The sequence below is a fragment of the Eulemur rufifrons genome, chromosome 9, assembly GCF_041146395.1.
Source record: "Eulemur rufifrons isolate Redbay chromosome 9, OSU_ERuf_1, whole genome shotgun sequence".
Taxonomy (NCBI): domain Eukaryota; kingdom Metazoa; phylum Chordata; class Mammalia; order Primates; family Lemuridae; genus Eulemur; species Eulemur rufifrons.
Genome location: NC_090991.1, coordinates 32,759,523 through 32,778,943, shown reverse-complemented (window position 1 = coordinate 32,778,943; position 19,421 = coordinate 32,759,523). Strand labels below are relative to the sequence as shown.

Below are 19,421 nucleotides of genomic sequence, written 5' to 3'. Positions count from 1 at the left end.
AAGAAAAGAAAACGAAAAGAAAAAGAATGAAAGAAAGAAAGAAATGTGCTATCAGTGAGGTGTTCTAGCTTTCTACCTGAAGAACAAGGGACCCAAGAAGTTCATGGAATACACAGAGGAGAGTCAACAATTAAATTCAGTAAATACTATAAGTTACTTTGACCTACCACGTGTCAGTCAATCTGCTAAAGCTAATACTACTAAGATACATAAAATACCATCCTTCCCTCTAGAGCTCAGTCTAATGATTGAAGGTTGTTATCTGTGCTAGACAGATAGCCACCATGCCTGAATGATAATATTTAAACATTTTTATTAAAAAGATGTCCTCTGGCCGGGCGCGGTGGCTCACACCTGTAATCCTAGCACTCTGGGAGGCCGAGGTGGGTGGATCGTTTGAGCTCAGGAGTTCGAGACCAGCCTGAGCAAGAGCGAGACCCCATCTCTACTAAAAATAGATAGAAATTATATGGACAGCTAAAAATATATATAGAAAAAATTAGCCGGGCATGGTGGTGCATGCCTGTAGTCCCAGCTACTCGGGAGGCTGAGACAGGAGGATCCCTTGAGCTCAGGAGTTTGAGGTTGCTGTGAGCTAGGCTGACGCCACGGCACTCACTCTAGCCTGGGCAACAGAGAGAGACTCTGTCTTAAAAAAAAAAAAAAAAAAAAAAAAAAAAAAGATGTCCTCTAACTCTTCCGTTTATCAAAATATTGCCATGTAAATCCCTGTCTTTATCTAAAAGTCATATTATCTGTACTCTCAGCTCTCACAAAATAGCCCCCTGTAACTTTACCATTCCGATGGGTCATTTCTCACAGGACTAAACTTCTCTATCACTGAATAGATGGCCAGGGAAGGGAAGAGGATAAACTGGATTGACAGGTAATTCAAAATTTCAGATAATAAGACATTCCAAACTAATTTAATAAGGTGGTAAGAATTCTGCATCATGATCAGAGCTCCCTTTCCACTTTTTTTTTAATAGAACTAAATTTAAAATATCTTTTAGTTCAATGAACAAGTTAAAAGTAAGCTACTATTTCCTTTCACTTGTTGACTACCACTTGGCTGTTAATTAAGAGTTAAAAATAGCAATGAAAAGTGGAGTCTGCCTATATGCTTTCAGTTTTTAAAATATTTATTCAGTATTTATTTAATGTCCATTAAATGATGCAGTTAAGAACATACTTCTTAGCTTACTAGTTTCCTTATCCAATCTGATCTCCTTCCTTCTCAGCAGCTATAAACAATTACAATTATAGAAAATTGCAAAGTGTGTTACACAAAATACTTCGTTCTAGCATGGCACTGGTAAAGGATCCATAAACTAATAAATGATGTAACCTTAAGAAAGTAAAAGTTGGAGGTTAGCAAATATGCTTATAAACTTAAAAACAATGTGTATTGTTACTGGTAAATCTGATGTGACAATCCAAACTCAAAAATATGGGTAAATTAGGGAGCAACTAATTTATAAACTTTTCATGAGCTCTTTCTAAATTAAAGTAAGCAATACTGTTACTAAGAATATGACCATTAGATGGCAGCATTAGGTGAGATTTAAGATCCAATTGCCTGAAAAATGTCAATGGAAGGTATACTTTGCATGAATAGTTTGAAAATACGGAAAAAATTCAAGCAATAGTATTTCACAGGAAGACAATGAGTAAAAATAATTTATTTTCCTGTGTTACATATAAAATTTTGATATTTTCCTGACATTACTGCAAAGGAAGTATCAATTTCTATTCTTTTGAAAAATGACCATCATTCCTAAATAACAACAATTGCTTTTTGGAAGTTGTGGGAATGTCCTCCAAGATCCCTTACTGGCCTAAAAGGCACCTAGTTTGATTATACTGTTACTAATTCCAACTGTTACTTTAGAAAGTGTCTCCTAGTAAACAGAGAAAGGGGCTTGGACCCTCAAGGCACAACTCCAGTCCTGAGTGAAGTAATATTCAAACCTACAAACCAATAGTAGGAAAACACTCTAGAACTTCTCATACCGAATCATCTCAGTCCATCGAACTGCTTCTTGAAGCTCCATCAGTCTCTCTTTATACTGGTTTCTCTCCATGAGAACACGGGCCATTTCTACTCTAGTAAACCGCTTCCTCTGGGCTGTGGGAATATCACTCTATAATGATGAGAAGATGACAGATCACTCTGCGAGCCTATGTATGTTTTGGTGTTAATCTCAGACTTAAACAAAATCTTTAGGCTTTTAAATATTCCTCAGTTGCTAATCTAATAAATCACTTAAAGAAAAATGGCCTTATACGAAATCAAGAAGAGGGAGGGGGAGAAGGGGAGGGGGTCAAAACCTGCCTAACAGGTACAACGAACACTACTTGGGTTATAGGTACACTATTAGCCCTTACTTAAGCATTACAAAAGCTACCCATGTAACAAAAACATTTGTACCCCCCTTAACATTTTGCAACTAAAAATTAAAATATAAAGCTACTACAAATAAGAAAAAAAGAAAAGAAAAATGGCCTTATAAAAATAAAATAGACAAAGAAATTTAAATAATTATGTATGACTGAAAAGATAAAAGGTAGGCAATTTAATTTCTGAATGTAAACACAGATATTTGAACATATTATAAAGAAATTACAAAGAATAAAGAATACAGATTTCAAACTAAAACCAAAAAATTTAGCTGTTATCTATATAAATCTACATAGATTTACATATGTTCTTATAAGTTCCACCTAGAAATACTGCTCTAACATTATTTTAAATTCATGTTCTATAACAACTGTCATTCAGAAAATAGTTACAGGTTAGTTCCAAAAGAGGTTCATTCATCTCAAACTACCAATCCATATACACACCCAATGCCAGCAGAAAGGGTAAACCTATTGCCTAGTTACCAAGGTACCCAACTATACGAGTCAATAAAACACCAACAGAAATACAACGAGATAGAGAGAATTATATTAATCAGAATTATTCTTAGAATAAAGGATGTGAATATGAGGTAAGCACAGGGGTAAGACCCCAAAGGGGCATGCTCAAGTCTACTTTCTTCTGATGCTGATTTCTGAAGTCTTTTCTGGGGAAGAAGGTGGGTCTAACTGTGGTGCTTTTGTTTTGCTAAATGGAATATGTACATTTGGGATCAAAGCTGAAAGGGTTGGGACAGTAAGAAAGAGGCTAAGCTTAGCCTTCAGCAGTTTTCCTCCTTTGTTCTCCAGCCACAGAACTTGGCCTCTCCTTTAAATAAAATAATAAAGGATCTTCTATTTGTAACACAGCAATCCCACTGCTAGGTATAAAATCTGGGAAACCTATGGCTTCTATACATCTGGACACTCGTACTATCATGTTTATAACAACAGCACTGTGATAGTAAAAAGATGAAGACTAAATATACTAATACATTAACAGGAAAAAAGATACATGAATTATAAAATATTTATATAATGGGGTATCATAAAGCAGTGACCATGAATGAACTATAGCACTAAATACTACAACATGAGTGAGTCTCAAAAACATACAACTGAGTAAAAGAAGTCTGCAAGACTAAATGTGCCTATAGTATGAAACACAAAAACAACGAAAACTAAGCCATACTTTATAGAGATACATATATGTTATGTAATAAAACTATTTTTTTTAAAGTTAAGCAAATGATAAATACAGGATAGTGGTTTCTTCTGCAGGGGAGGAGCACAGAGTAGTTTCAATGTTCGGTAATTTTCTAGTTCTTAGATTGGATGGTAGGTAGGTTCGTAGTGTTAACTTATTATGGTCTATTACTCACATATATTACATATATTTTTGTATTATCAAATATTATATTTAAAACACCCATTAAAAAAAAAAATCTCAAGCCTGACCTTTGACCTGCAGATACCTGATATAAAAATGATCATCTAGCTATCAACAGAATTGACAGTATGCTAATAATATTGGCAAGAAGTACGTATTTATTCTTTCGTATTTCTTTTGTATTTATGTATGTTGACAACAATATAGGCTAATTGGCTAGTACTAAAGTTTTAGACTTCATCTTTTTATGTTTAATACTATTAAACAATTTTTATTATTAAGCTTTCATATTTCTAAATCAAAATTTTAAACAAAACAATAGCAATGGAAAAAAACCCAAATATCTCAGTTGGTCCTTGAACTTGAACTTGAACATGCAAACACAGGTCCGAGCACAGAGACAGAGAGGGAAAATGAGCCCGTGCCATATAGCTAGAAAGTAAGCTTATGGATACCATGTAGAAGTATGAGCTATTCATGACTGTAAACATGTCTTCAGACTTTTAAAAATCTTTATAACACTATATCCAAAGCTTATTTAGCAAGATTTTCCCAAAATACCAAAATGTGGTAAAGTAAGAAAAAAAGTCCAAAATTGTAAACCTACATCATCATCATCTTTTGCTTTTTGCCTTGCATCTTCAGCTTCTGCACGAGCTCTAGTGGGGAAAAAACAAAACATGTTATTTGAATTGAGTTCATCTTTTCAAAAAAATGAAAGAGTAGGTCAACAATTTTAACTACCACTAAAGGATTATTTTTCTTTTTCCAAACAGGGTATTTAGCTGCCTTCATTTAGTGGAATGTTCTCATAGCACTGTTTTCAGAAAACAAACAAACAAACAAAAAAAAACAGGTATTACAGAAAGCTGAGTGAAGGAAAATAATGAATATTTTTAATTTCCTTATTATCAAAACAAAGACATTTGAACAATTCTCTAACTCTTTTCATGTCATGACAGATAGTCACAAAAAATGACAGGCTAGTAACTGGAGGGGCCTGCTCAGAGCAGAGGCAATCAGCGAGGGCACTTCCTGGCTTGCGTGGGCTGAAGGCTTTTGTCTCAGAGTTACACCTGTAACCCTCTGTGGTACAACTGCAAAGAGTTTGGTTTAGAACAACACAGTCAAAACTTACTTCTTAAGCTCTTCCTCTAATTCTCGGTTCTTTTCCTCTAGCTTCAGTTTGGCTTGTTTCACGGCCTCCAGTTCCCCTTGCAGCACATCTTTCTCACAGGTCAGTTCATCCACTTTTGCTATCAAATCATTCTTCACTACATTCAGAGCATTTCTAAGAAACACATATTTCAAGTGTGTCATTACAAATAAATATTTTCATCTTTCAGCTTATTCCTTTGTAGACTAAAGTAACTGTACAATCATAAAGCTGAATGACTGAATACTTCAAGACATTCTACCTGATGTTGCTCTTAAAGGCAAAAAGAATATAAAGCAACTAAGGTCTAAGTTATTACTCTTCCCACTTATCAAACAAAGACTAAATGGATAAAGCAAGACAGACCACCAATTAATAAAAAGTCAGAATTAAGTAAAATTAACTTTAAAAAACAGCATTCATTATCTCAGGAGCAGGAAAAAAAAAAAAAAAAAGCATTCATAAGGCTACTATTGTTAATAAGTTCTGAAAACAGATTACCCAATCAATAAAGTTATTCCTTCATGTTACCTTTAATAATTAGTGAGAAAACAGCCTAAACTGGAAAGTCTAAGCAGTCTACGGTGAAAGAAAAAAATCTAAGATCCAGTTCCCCTGGGTACAGTGGACATAGGACCTCATTATAGCTACATTCTGTCTTGGATATATACAAATGTTCCCAAGTTGCTGTGACACAGCAAACTTGCAAACGGACATGGTCACTTTTCCACATTACTGAGGACCTGTCCCACTAAATGTGCTTGAGGGCCTAAGACTCCCCAGAGTGCGCCCAAGAGCTTGTAGCTATGGAGGACAGCTCTGAAGAGGTAGGCCAGGTATGGATCAAAACATTTGTGCAGAAATAAAAGCAAACCCAGGAAAAGAGGTAAGAAAATAGACACAACTCAGGGGAGGGAGCAAAATAAGTGTAGGACACATCCAGAAGATTAAGAGAAAGGCATGAATACTTGTGGAGTAGAAATAAGGTGAAGATCTGTGTGTCTGCAAAAAACAGCAATGAAACATACCCATATCAGGGCAATGTAGATCCCACTACCTATGTGTGTGGGTGAGGGTGTATGTGTAAACACATGCAGAGAAGGGGAGAAAGAGGGAGATGAAAACTGCATGAGTACTGTGTTAAATTGATGAACTGCTATTGACTTGGACAAGAAGAAAATTCTGTATCTTTCGTTCCTTTTTAAAATTTCATACGGAACTTACTTGGTTTCCAACAGTTGTGTATTTTCTAATATAAGATTCTCAACTTCACGACCCATTCCTATCAAAAGAAAAAAGATAAAGACTTTGAAAACAAATTTATCAAAAATTAGATATATTTATAATATTATAAGCTATAATCACACATTTTATTTTAGAAATTTTATCTGTCCTTTAGTAATCTTATTTTGCCTATAATTTCATTTGATGTATCTACTTGTATGGATTATAAAATTATAAATAATTATGCATCACAAAACAAAGCTAAAGACTTTGTTGGCTAATTATTTATATCCGTTAGTCTATATTTTATTTCTCATAGACACTATTTCAAAAGTATCAAGACTTTTCTGCCAAATACTCTAACAATATTCTAACATTACTTAGGGAAAAAAAGAACAGCATTAATATGGATTAGAAATTGTTCCCAAATCACAGTTGATATCGTAGGCTTTTGTCTAAAAATTAGATCTTATTAACAGAGAACAGGTAGAAACAAGGCCAAAGAAAGACAGAACCCCAAGGCAGATGAAACCTTACCAAAGAAATTATGGTCTTAAAGCCCATGCATTCCATGTAAAGCAAAAACAAAGAACAAGAAATGTTTTATGTAAGAAACAGCATGAAAACAGATTATTAATCTATAAAGTTTTATGCATGATATGAAAAACATCTGGAATCACAATGTTATGATTTAATGCATAATGATGTGCAAAAGACAGAAACAAAGATGATTTCCTTCATTTGTAAGGATGCTCTCTAACATACCTAAAAAATGCTTCACCAACGCTTTCTCACAACAAAATTGAATATAATTAGACTGAAAACCCAAAATCAATACAAACTTTCCTTCAAAGTGTCACTTAAGAAATAATATTCAGTTGTTACTTTATAGAACTGTGTTTAATATTTTAATGAGTGCTGTAAGATAGGCATAGAGAGCATTCAATGCAAGATCTAATGGAATTGTCCCTAGAGAGAATAAAGTTATTTAATTTGCTTCTCATAAAAAACTAAAGAAATGAAATAACACACTAAGGAATATCACTCAGAAAACAAAAAAAACAAAGCAAAACAAAACAAAAAACCCCACCACTCCGTCATTCCAAGAAATTGTGAGCTAATGTTGGAAAATCACATACAATGGGAGAAGTAATATTGATAATCCAGGTAAACAGGAAGGAAATATGTCTAAAGAAAACTACATAAGGCAAAAGAGTTAACATGCCCCTTTATTTAAAAAAACGTAATATTCCAATTGATTTAAAAATTATTTAAAACAAACAAAACCAACCCAAGAATGCTAAAACTTTATTTAGTGTTCACAAATGGACTTATGTTTTGTATTATAATTTTCTCAAATATTCTCAAAGACCAGGGTACATCTACCAGGAAGAATTAAATACCAGAAATAGTAGCTTATTTAATCATCTGTGTATACTCCACAAACTAAAAAAATAAGTAAAACAAAAGTTTTTTAAAAAGTTTCCAAATTCCAACTCCAAAATGATTTCTAGCAAGATATTTGCTTTAAACACTAATGTTAACTTTTTAACAAAGTTATAGAGACAGAAGAAATAGAGTTTAGACTGGCTGAAAAAAAGTTTATATAATAACTGTTTGCAATATACTCTCAAGCATTTAGATGAGCATAAAAGCTAAAAATACATGTAGGGCAAAAAAAAAAAAAATAGTTGAGCAGAAAAAAATGATGAGAAAGCACTAAATGAGAACAGCAGCCAAGAACACCTAGCTTAAAAAGCAGAAACATTATTCAAAAGCATACACACCAGAATATTCCCCTAGGTAAGCAGCCCAAGAGAAAAATGAATGAGAATCTCAATTAGATTATTTTCAGAAAGCAAGAACAAAACTCATTTATCTTAAAATGAGAGAGAGAAGACAAAGAAATTGAACAGATGTAGAGAAACCATTAACTAAACACAATAAAGTATGAATATTAATAGGAAAAACCTGGAATCTGTACTATATGAGAAACATATCCTATAGTATAGTTTCTAAAGTTTATGTTAAATTTACAAATTCCCAATGAAGAGTTTTCTATAATATCCGATCAATAAGATTATCCAAAATGTTCATTTTGAAAAGTACCAATAAAAACAAACTCATTACAACTATAAGGAAAACATAATTTCAAGTGGCCTCATTTCTATTCAAGACTTAAGCCCAACATAAACTTAGATCTAATATATTTGGAAAAGTTACCTACTAAAAACAAGCAAAAAAACCTGCCTGGCAGTTCCTAAAATCTTATTAGTCTCATTTGGATTTTAGTATCAATTCTCAAGCAAGTTCCACAGATGGGCTTCAGAGTTACCTGGCAATCACTTGAGAATGTATGTACCACTTTATCCAGTTCTATACGTGCATTTTTCCAATGGTATACTGCTCTCTTACATATTCTCTTGTAAAGGATTTTTAATCCCAAAAGGTAAAGAATCACAGATTTAGAGGTGAAACAAAAGTGTTAGAACTATTTAGTAACCCCATTCACTTAGTTGCTATGCGCTAAAGACGCAACAGTAAAAGCAAAAGACATGGTTGTCTTGGCCACATTGAGCTTATTGTCTATCCAGGGAGACAGGTACATAAAAAATGACAGTCAACTATAAAAAGCAACATAATAAAATGCAGTGTCACGAGAATACTTTTAGGGACAACTGAGCTTTAATTAGAGGATCAAGGCAGAATTCCTGGAGGATGTGTCATTTAAGCAGTGGCAAGAAAAATAGATATATACATACATTTAGGAGAGGGAACAAAACACGCCTTGGTGACTGGCTGGGAGGAAAGAGTGAGAGGAATAGGATGGAGAGATGAGTGGATGGCAAGGCTACTCATTCCCTGAGAGGACATGTTGGTGCAAGAACAGCCTTGGGGGACAGACAGGACAATAAAGATGACAAACTGAGTTTCAGGCATGTCAAATGTAAAGCCCTACAAATCATCTTAGGGGTGTCTAGTAGGCAGTTTGGAAATAAGTCTGGGACTCCAGAAAAAGATCTGGGGTGGAGATAAAAACTTGGGAGTAGTTACCCATGAAAACCAAGAAACAATGAGAGCAAATATGGTATCCAAAACAAAGAAGGCCTAGGATAGGAACAGAGGCTGTGGATCCTGCTAAGCTGCCTGAAAAGCAAAAAGGAAGAGTGAGAGGTAAGAAAGGATGCAGGCAAGTGCAGTATCACAGAAACCCAGCAAAGAGAGTTTTAAAGACAAATGCTATTGAGAAGTCATGTGAAATAACTGAGAAGGAACCACTGGATATAGCAAACAAGAAGGTTGTTTCAGGCAAGCTGAGTATGGGGGAGAATGTCAAATAGTAGTAGGATGAAGAGCAAGTAGGACTGGCAAAGTCCTGCCAGTTAAGGTAGCCACACTTTAAACAAGTCTGTTTTGTTCACTGACCTATCACAAGTATCTATAACAGTGCCTGGCTCATAACAGACACCTCATCAACATTGTTGCATAACTGTAGTCCCAGCTACTCCAAAGGCTGAGGCAGAAGGATTACCTGAGACCAGGAGTTCGACACTAACCTGGACAACATAGCAAGACCCTGTCTCACACACACACAAAATAATATTGTTGCATAAAGGCCTGACTAGAAATGGGAGGTGTGTGAGTGATGGGTGGTAGGCAGTGAACATACACGGTTGGAGGAAGGCAGTATTTTTATTTTTAAATGAAAAAACCTAAACACGTTTAAATGATAATGGAAAGAAGTCAATAGAGACACTGAAGTTAAAAATACATGAGATAATTAAGGGAAAGAAAATCTCAAGAGCAGGATGTTTGAATGTATGAATTCCAAGTTCTAAAATGTGGCCATGGGGAATGAGTGACCAAAGTAAATGGAGAGGCTGGGCGTGGTGGTTCACGCCTGTAATCCTAGCACTTTGGGAGGCCGAGGCGGGAGGACTGCTCGAGGTCAGGAGTTCAAGACCAGCCTGAGCAAGAACGAGACCCCCGTCTCTACTAAAAATAGAAAGAAATTATCTGGCCAACTAAAAATATATATAGAAAAAATTAGCCTGGCATGGTGGCGCATGCCTGTAGTCCCAGCGACTCAGGAGGCTGAGGCAGTAGGATTGCTTAAACCGAGGAGTTTGAGGTTGCTGTGAGCTAGGCTGACACCACGGCACTCACTCTAGCCTGAGCAACAAAGCAAGATTCTGTCTCAAAAAAGGAAAGACAAAGAAAGTAAATGGAGAAAAGGGTCACTGAAAATAAGAAAATCAGGGATGAAACACCAATCAAGATAAAGGACAAATGTTGGGATTATCTCTTTTAAATTATTAAAAGCAGAAAAAAGTAATCTAAGTACTGAATCCATGTAAAATGATTAAAAGAAAGTAATACCCTGCAACAAGAGAAAGGTTTTATAATAATATGGTAATGAGAAAAATGAATGAGTTATAGAAATGGACTGTGTACTTATCCTTGGCCTTTATCAACCCAAAGGCCATCAAGGAATCTTGGGGAACAATTTTGTGGGCTTAACTATATTCCATTTCATGAGTATTACCTCAATTACTATCACTGAATTACACAGAAGAGAAGCCAAGGAACAAATATGTTCCTTGAAAACTTCATTCAACATCTTTGACTAGCTGGGCAAGGTGGCTCCCGCCTATAATCCTAGCAGGCTGAGGCAGGAAAATCACTTGAGCTCATGAGTTCAAGACCAGCCCGAGCAAGAGTGAGATTCCATCTCTACTAAAAATAGAAAAATTAGCTGGGTGTGGTGGCGCATGTCTGTAGTCCCAGCTACTCGGGAGGCTGAGGCAGGAAGATGGCTTGAACCTAGGAGTTTGAGGTTGCTGTGAGCCAGGCTGACGACACTGCACTCTAGCCCGAGTGACAGAGCAAGACTCTGTCTCCCAAAAAAAAAAGCACCCCCTCACCCCCAAAAAAATCTTTGACTAAAGGTATTCATGTAGATGTACGTCACTAAACTTAACGTAATAAAATACTCTAATCTGGAATATTCTAGTAATCAATATATCAATATCTACAATATGGAAAAGATAGTTTTGAGTCTATTTCGTGTCTTCAAAGTAGAAAACTAAAGCATCAAGATTTTGCTTTTAATCTATTACACTTAATATTTTCTGACTTTCAAACAACACTTGATTTAAGAGACCACATTTTCCTCCCCCCCTAAAGAGATGGGATCTCACTCCCAGGGTGGAGTGCCATGATGCAATCATATTATAGCTCATTGTAAACTTGAACTTCTGGGCTCAAGTGATACTCTTGCCTCAGCCCCGGAGCAGCCGGGACTACACGTGCACATGCTCAGCTAATTTATTTTTGTGTAGACATGGGGTCTCACTATGTTGTCTAGGCTGGTCTCAAACTCCTAGCCTCAAGTGATCCTCCTATCTCAGCCTCCCAAGGTGCTGGGATTATAGGCATGAGCCACTGCACTGGGCCCTTCCTAATTCCTTTTTTTTTTTGTTTTTTATTTCAAAGTATTACGGGGTACAAATAATTTTGATTGCATGGATTGATTTTATGATGCTTGAGTCATGGTTATAAGACCTTTCCAAATTCTCCTCACTACTGGATTATGAGGCAACATAGTGTACAAATTATATTCAAAAGTACTTCATGCTTTTTTTTAAATTTTTAATTTTTTTTTAAAGGCTAATCAAGGGAAGCAGTGGGAGTGCAGAAGGAACAAAGGAAGCTGTAACTGGTTGTGATCAATTAGTTGTAAACACCACTGCACTTGGACCAGCCAGTACTTCACTCTTATTAATATAAAGAGGCAGCTAAAGGAATTTTGGGAGATGCTGTATATTGATTCTGGTGGTGGTTACACAACTCTATCCATTTGTCAAAACTCAAGAAATTGTACATCAAAAAGAGTGAATTCTACTATACTGAATATAAATTTTTAAATTCTTCTAACATTATTTGCACCTGTCCCTCAATTTTGCCAGGGAGCCAGTTTCTTAAACCAATTAAATCTTAAAAGAAATTTTCATGTACAATTTGATGTTAACTAAAATTAAAGTGTAAATTTAAATGTAAAAATGGAGTATTCCTTAAGAATTAATCTTTCCTAGCCCTCCTTAAGAAATGTAATTCACTAGATTTCTTCCAAAGTTTCACTTAGACTTTAATAGTGGCAGTCTCTTTATGTCTAACTAGAAATAGTCATATATACATAGTTTCAATCTCTTCTACTAGATAGACCTTGAGACACAACTTCTGTTTCCTTCTAAAAATATTTAACAACATCATAATTGGCAATCAATAAATTTAACAAATTAATGGAAGTGATGTCACTCTATATTCATAAGAACTTTGTGGCAAAGAGTACCTTTTGAGAACAGTATAGGCTGTACTATAATTACACTAATGAGTGCAAAATTCTTTTGTAGTCCAGTATCTATTCCAAAGGCATAAATTTTTAATTCTATATAGTTTTCAATTTCTATAGGATCTTAAGTTTTAAGAAAGGTATACCAAAGCTAATTCACCTGAGTAAGAATCATGTAATTACTGCTGAAAGAAACTTTAGAGACTACCTAGAGCAGGCACTGGCAAACTTTTTCTGTAAAGAGCCAGATGGTAAATATTTTAGGCTTTGAGGGCCATATGATCTCTGCCACAAACTACTCAACTCTGCTGCTGTTGGGCAAAAGCAGCCACAGACAATAAGTAAACAAATTAGGGTGGCTGTGTTAGAATAAAACTTTATTTACACACACACAGGTCAGCTGGATTTGGCCCATGGAAGCACAGTTTGCCAGACCCCTGAACCAGAGTCCAGGTCCTTCATTTTACACAAGAAGAAACCAAGGTCCAGAAAGGTTAAGCTATTTGGCAAAGGTCACCAGCCAAATAGCAAAAGAGTCAAATGCAGTATTCTTTTCAAACCATGTGTTCTTCAACAATGCAAACTTTAAAATGATTATATTTCCCATAGAGCTAAAACATAATAATCTGTGAAAGCTCAGAAAAATAAAGTGTTATAATGTTTTAATTAAGGTCAACAGAATTTAATGAAATTTATTTAAGCCAGGAACTAACTATCCATCAATCCAAACACACACACACCACTGTGTTCCTATGTATAATATCTGTCTTGGAATACTGCAGAAGTTCAATAAATTGTGTTATATGAATTCAAAACACAAACTTAAATGCAATTCAATTTTAAGCATATCCATATGTGAAGACGCTTCCATTTAAAACTTTCATGATCTCAAAAGAATATATTCCCAGTAATTACCTAAAAGGGCAATAATCCTGTACCACTGAGCAGTTGAAGACATTTTAAAGGAATTTTCAATTAAATAATTTTAAAAATCTATTTTTAAAACAGTGTGATACTTCTTCAGATGAGCTGCCATACCTAGTAAATCTGCTCCTTCATCCACATCTCCAATTAGGCCTGAGCCCGCTGAAGACAGTTCTTCAAAGAGAGATTCTGTATTGCGATCAAAAGCTTTGTTCTCTATGCCTTTGGTGGGAGTGCTATGCAACAAAAACAACAAAACCAAATCAACAAATTAGAAGGACTTTTTTTTTCTTTTTCTTTATTTCAGCATATTATGGGGAGAAGGACTTTTTTGTTTAAAATGAATACAGTGGGCTAAGCTACAAAGGAATTTCCTACCTATATAATTTACATTTTCTACAAAATATAATTTTAAAAGACTTCTCAAAGGTTTCCCAAGGAATTCCCAATAAGCTCCACAGAGATAACTGGTAGAGAAAGTACAGAATGTTTTTGTTGTGAGATCCCAGCAAACACAATAAGGGCAGCTACTTTGCTCTGTACTAGGTGCTAGTCTAAGTGCTTCCCATAGATTACCTATTTAATATCATAACTACTATACAAAGAAGGTGCTGCTATTACCCTGATTTTACAGATGAGGAAATTAAAGAGGTTAAGAAATATGCCTGCCAAGATCATTCAGCAAATGAATGAAAAAGGCAGGATTCAAACTCAGGCCATTTCGTTTCAGAAGCTTTTATCTTAACTACCATGTTATATGTTGTTTGGTATAATTTAGCATGGCTTTTTAATTTTTCTTTGAAGAACAATTGTTTTAAGGACAATTTGACAATATCTATTAACATTTAAAATGTAAATACCTACTGACCCAAGAATTTGATGCCAAAAAAATCCTACAAAAACCTTGTCACAAGAAGGCAATTATGTATGTAAAGGATGGTCAGAGTAGCATTTTAATACTGGCAAAAAATTGAAATGACCTATGCAACCATTAATAAGTGACAGATGAAATAAGTTACAAAGTTAAAGTTTTTAACTTTATGGTTAAAAACATTAAACTAGAACTTTATAAACTGAAGAAACTCATTACACTACAGATTTTTTTTAAAAAAAACAAAGTTGTAAAGCTGTATATTGTAAACCCTTTTTTATAGGAGCATGGAGGGGCATGGGGAAGTGTGTATGTTTGTGCCTCAATGCTATCGTAACAGAAAAACTGTATAGGATTTCCAGTTAAACACTGTAAACTGAACATAGTCATTTATCTCCTAATGAATAATTCTGAAACCTAACTAAAATGACAGTTAAGAAATTAAAAAGGTATACATCTAAAAGGGAATAGAAAAAGAAATTACAGCAGATGAAATGTGAACAAAATTCTGTAAGATGGAAAACAGATGGACACACAGTAGAAACTGATTGAACAGACCAGAGAAAGCTGAAACCTAAGCCATGGGGGGGGGGGGGGGGGGGTTAGGGAAGAGATCAGTATGCTGCCAGATCCCTGAAAGGCCTCAGATTTCAAAGTATTAGCAACTTCGGAGACAGCAATGCCAGGCGGAATACGAACCAGAGGATGGGATAAACGACTGCAACAAGAGGCAGAATGAGAGCTAGATGCAATCCTCCAGGAGAGGGAGACCTCCCTTCTCTCAGCACAGCTCCCTGAACAATGGAAGCCATGTTTAAATGTTACAGGCAGGAAACTGGAGAATCAGCGTTACCTACTGAAGTATGAGAAAAACAGCCAAAGAACATCAAGCCTCTATTATAAAAGAGCCCAAAACAAAAGAGAACATGTGTGACACAGGCACTAAGAACAAAAGGAGATAATGCAGGCAGCAGCAGCAAAACACAAACACAAACCTTAACGTTTTTTCAGAATAAATGTTGTTTCCATAAAAGAACAGCAGGGTGATATAAAAAATAACCAACCAAGAAAAAGAAAAAAACTTAGAAAAACAAATCAATGATGGTTTAAGGAAATCTGTCAGAAATTAGAACAAAAGTAGAAGAGATGGAAAAAAGGGGGAAAAAGAAATTTTGAGGATCAGTCCAGGATTTTCAATATATACCTAACAGGTGTTCTAGAATGAGAGTGGAAGAAACAAAAATAGGAAGAAAGAGAATTTCTTAGAACTGGGAGATATGGATTTTCAGATGAAGACTTACTTCGTGTAAGTAGATACAAAAGAAGACTCCTACACCAAGAATAGCATCATGAATTTTTTTAAAAAGAAAAAAGAGGCGGGGGGAAAGGGAGGGGAAATAAAGTAAAGATTTTTTTTTTTTTTTGAGACAGAGTCTCACTCTGTTGCCTGGGCTAGAGTGCCGTGTCGTCAGCCTAGCTCACAGCAACCTCAGACTCCTGGGCTCAAGCAATCCTCCTGCCTCAGCCTCCCGAGTAACTGGGGCTACAGGCATGCGCCACCATGCCCAACTCATTTTTCTATATATATTTTTAGCTGTCCATATAATTTCTTTCTATTTTTAGTAGAGAGGGGTCTCACTCTTGCTCAGGCTGGTCTCAAACTCCTGAGCTCAAACAATCCGCCCGCCTCGGCCTCCCAGAGTACTAGGATTACAGGCGGGAGCCACCGCGTCTGGCCTAAAGTAAAGATCTTAAAAGCTTCCAGAGGGTATATATAAATAAGTGAGAACCCAAATGGTACCAACCTGAACTCAACATGACAAATGAAGCAATGTCTTCACAATTCTGAAAAGCTTTCAAACCTATAATTCTATATCTAACCAAACTATCAAATGTCTCTTCAAATGACATTTGTCACACTCAAGTTCATAGTTCTCAAAAAAATTTACTTGTCATGCACCTTTTGCTCAAAAAGCTAGTAAAGATGTGTTCTGTCAAAACAAAGGCATAAATCATGAAGCAGGAAGATGTGGGATCCAGAAAACAGATGCTACAACAGAGGAGAGAGGTGAAGAGAATACCCGGGGTGATAGTGAGGGCATATTCCAGAATCAGAGTAAATATGACAACAGTCTAGAATGGACCATGAGAATAGAAGGTCACAGGAGAGAGACCCCTCGGAAACAGGTTTCGTGTTTGGTCATACTGAAGATGTTTACCAATTCCAAAAGAGAACACAATGCGATAAAAGAAAGGAAATATAATTATAGTATATTCTGTGGTTAAGCTGTGATTAATATTTATAGAGTCACAATGATATAGACAATGAATATTAGTTTAACAAAAATTAAGATATAACAATATTGGGAGGATGAAAGAAAGGATGGTAGTTGAAGCAGTTATGTCCTTTTTACCTTCTACTATAGAAAGTCAAGAGCTAATGTCTCAGCCTTTTTCAACCAGGGTTCCTCATTTGATCCACAGTACACAGAAAATGATTTGAGTGACTACTTTCTCAATTCTCCCAAGGAAAGTACAGACCCAGGACCAGTCTGGATATACAGGAATATAGCTAATCCATTATATACAAGGATACCTTAGGGCAGTGGTCCCCAACCTTTTTGGCACCAGGGACAGGTCTGGAAGACAATTTTTCACCCCATGGGGTTGGGGGGCGGTGGTGGGGAAGCAGAGCTCAGGCAGGGATGCGAGCAATGGGACCAGCTACAAATACAGATGAAGCTTCGCTCACTCTCCCACAACTCACCCTCCACTCACCCACAGCTCACCCTGACCCCCAGGTGCCCCCACCTACCGCTGCTCACCCAGAGTTTACCCACCGCTCACCTCCTACTGTGTAGCTCAGTATCTAAGTTTCATGGAAGATAATTTTTCCACAGACAGGGGTGGGAGAGGGGAGGCGGAGCTCAGGCAGTGACACACCCGGTTCCTAATAGGCCATGGACCGGTACCAGTCTGCTGCCAGGAGTTGGGGACCGCAGCCTTAGGGCACTAGGACTTAGTTCTCTCACAGAACCCCAGCTGAGAAAGGGAAGGATGAAGGAAGAGCTGCACAAGCATGTTTTTTAGATACCTGAAGACAAACAGTGTAAGACAAAGCTAAGAAGTAAACAGAGGTTGCCTCTTCAGAGCGGGAATACGGGTTGGTAGAGGCAAGGGACTATTACCCTTCCTATTTTGTATTACCATCTGACTTTAAAACTGCAGACATGTATTAATCTAATAAAAATACAATTTAAACTTTTAAAAAGAGGTTCAGAATGACAAAACTACACAAACTGATAATAAGTAGCTCCATCTCCTAGGCTTAGGAAAGGGTGAATAAGAAACAAATTTTCACTTTTTATACTCTGCGTTGTTTAAAATTTTAAATAAGCAATAAATGGTCTGGGCGCGGTGGCCCACACCTATAATCCTAGCACTCTGGGAGGCCAAGGCAGTAGGATTCCTTGAGGATAGGAGCTCAAGACCAACCTGAGCAAAAGCAAGATTTGTCTCTACAAAAAACAGAAAAATTAGCCATGAGTTGTGGTGCATGCCTGTAGTCTCAGCTACTGGGAGGCTGAGGGGGATGATCGCTTCAGCCCAGGAGTTTGAGGTTGCAGGGAGCTATGATGACGCCACTGCACTCTAGCTGGGGCAACAGAGTGAAACTCTGTCTCAAAAACAAAAAACAAACGAACAAACAAAAAAAAAAAACGAAGGAAAAAATATTTTAACAAGACAAAGCCTTTGAAATCAGAGAGTCCTAGATTTGAATCCCAGCTCCACCTCTTGCAAGTTTGGTAATCTCGGACAAATTATTTGGACAAATTCTAAGTCTCCTTATCTATAAAATGAAGATGAAGACATCTACCTCCTAAGGTTGTAATTAAGATCAAATTATATAAAATGATGATGAAAACAATAATATTAGTTAACATTTATTGAACGAGGCACTTTGGCGATGATTTAACATAGTGATTCATTTAATCCTGACAACCATCTGAGATATTAACATAATCCCCTTTTGTAAGTAAGAAAACATACTTAAGATTCAAATCCCAGGCAAGATTTGAACCCACATAGTCTTTCTTACTCTAGGGTCCATGCTTTTAACCACTGCAGCATACTGCACAATACTTAGCGAGATCAATAAATGCCATGTATTCTTATGGTCATTTCTAGCTAAAGGATAAAGTTTATGGAAGAAATTCAAAGAATGTCAGTAGCTCCTGACATTTCCCATGGAAAATGATTCTAAAATGAAACTAATTTTTTCCAGTAGTGAGATCATTATAGTTCTGAAGGAAGAAGTATATTCTCTTCTTCCTGATCTTGGGGGAGGGAACCAAGTTTGTTCAAATTGTTACTTCCTTCACTCCTGCTTCTTTGTTTCAAGTTACAGAAAGTACGAGATGTCTCTTATCTCTCTCTCTTTTTTTTTTTTTTTTTTGACACAGAGTCTCACTCTGTTACCCGGGCTAGAGTGCCATGGCGTCAGCCTAGCTCACAGCAACCTCAAAATCCTGAGCTCAAGCGATCCTCCTGCCTCAGCCTCCCGAGTCGCTGGGACTACAGGCATGCGCCACCATGCCTGCCTAATTTTTTCTATATATATTTTCAGTTATCCAGCTAATTTCTTTCTATTTTTAGTAGAGACGGGGTCTCGTTCTTGCTCAGGCTGGTCTCAAACTCCTGACCTCGAGTGATCCTCCCGCCTCAGCCTCCCAGAGTGCTAGGATTACAGGCGTGAGCCAACATGCCTGGCCCTAGATATCTCTTGCTATCTGGTTTTCCTCTATCTGCTATAGTTTGAATGTGTCTCCTCTAAAATTCAGGTATTGCCAATGTGATAGTATTAAGACGTGGGGCCTTTATGAGGTGATTAGGCCATAAGGGCTCCTCCTTACAGGGACTGGGGCCCTTCCAAAGAGGCTCCCTCAGTGTCAGAGCTCACTTGCTCTCCTGCCATGTGAGGACACAGAGTTCCTCGACTCTGAAGGATACAGCAACAAGGCACCAGCTTGAAAATAAAGTGTAGCCCTCACTAGACAACCGAACCTGCCAGTGCCTTGATGTTGGATTTCCTAGCCTCCAGAAA

The 19,421-nt window shown here is 36.6% G+C and overlaps 1 protein-coding gene across 4 annotated transcripts in view; it reads right to left on the bottom strand.

Moving 5' to 3' along the window:
• The window catches only part of SPAG9 (sperm associated antigen 9), a 131,242-nt gene that overhangs the window by 31,937 nt on the left and 79,884 nt on the right, over positions 1-19,421 (bottom strand). For all 4 annotated transcript variants that reach the window (XM_069482382.1, XM_069482384.1, XM_069482383.1 and 1 more), the window contains 5 exons: positions 13,561-13,682; positions 6,171-6,228; positions 4,929-5,081; positions 4,398-4,449; positions 2,014-2,144 (listed from right to left, as the gene is read on the bottom strand). In XM_069482382.1, coding sequence (XP_069338483.1) covers positions 2,014-2,144; positions 4,398-4,449; positions 4,929-5,081; positions 6,171-6,228; positions 13,561-13,682 — 516 coding nt within the window. The remainder of the gene's footprint in view (positions 1-2,013; positions 2,145-4,397; positions 4,450-4,928; positions 5,082-6,170; positions 6,229-13,560; positions 13,683-19,421) is intronic.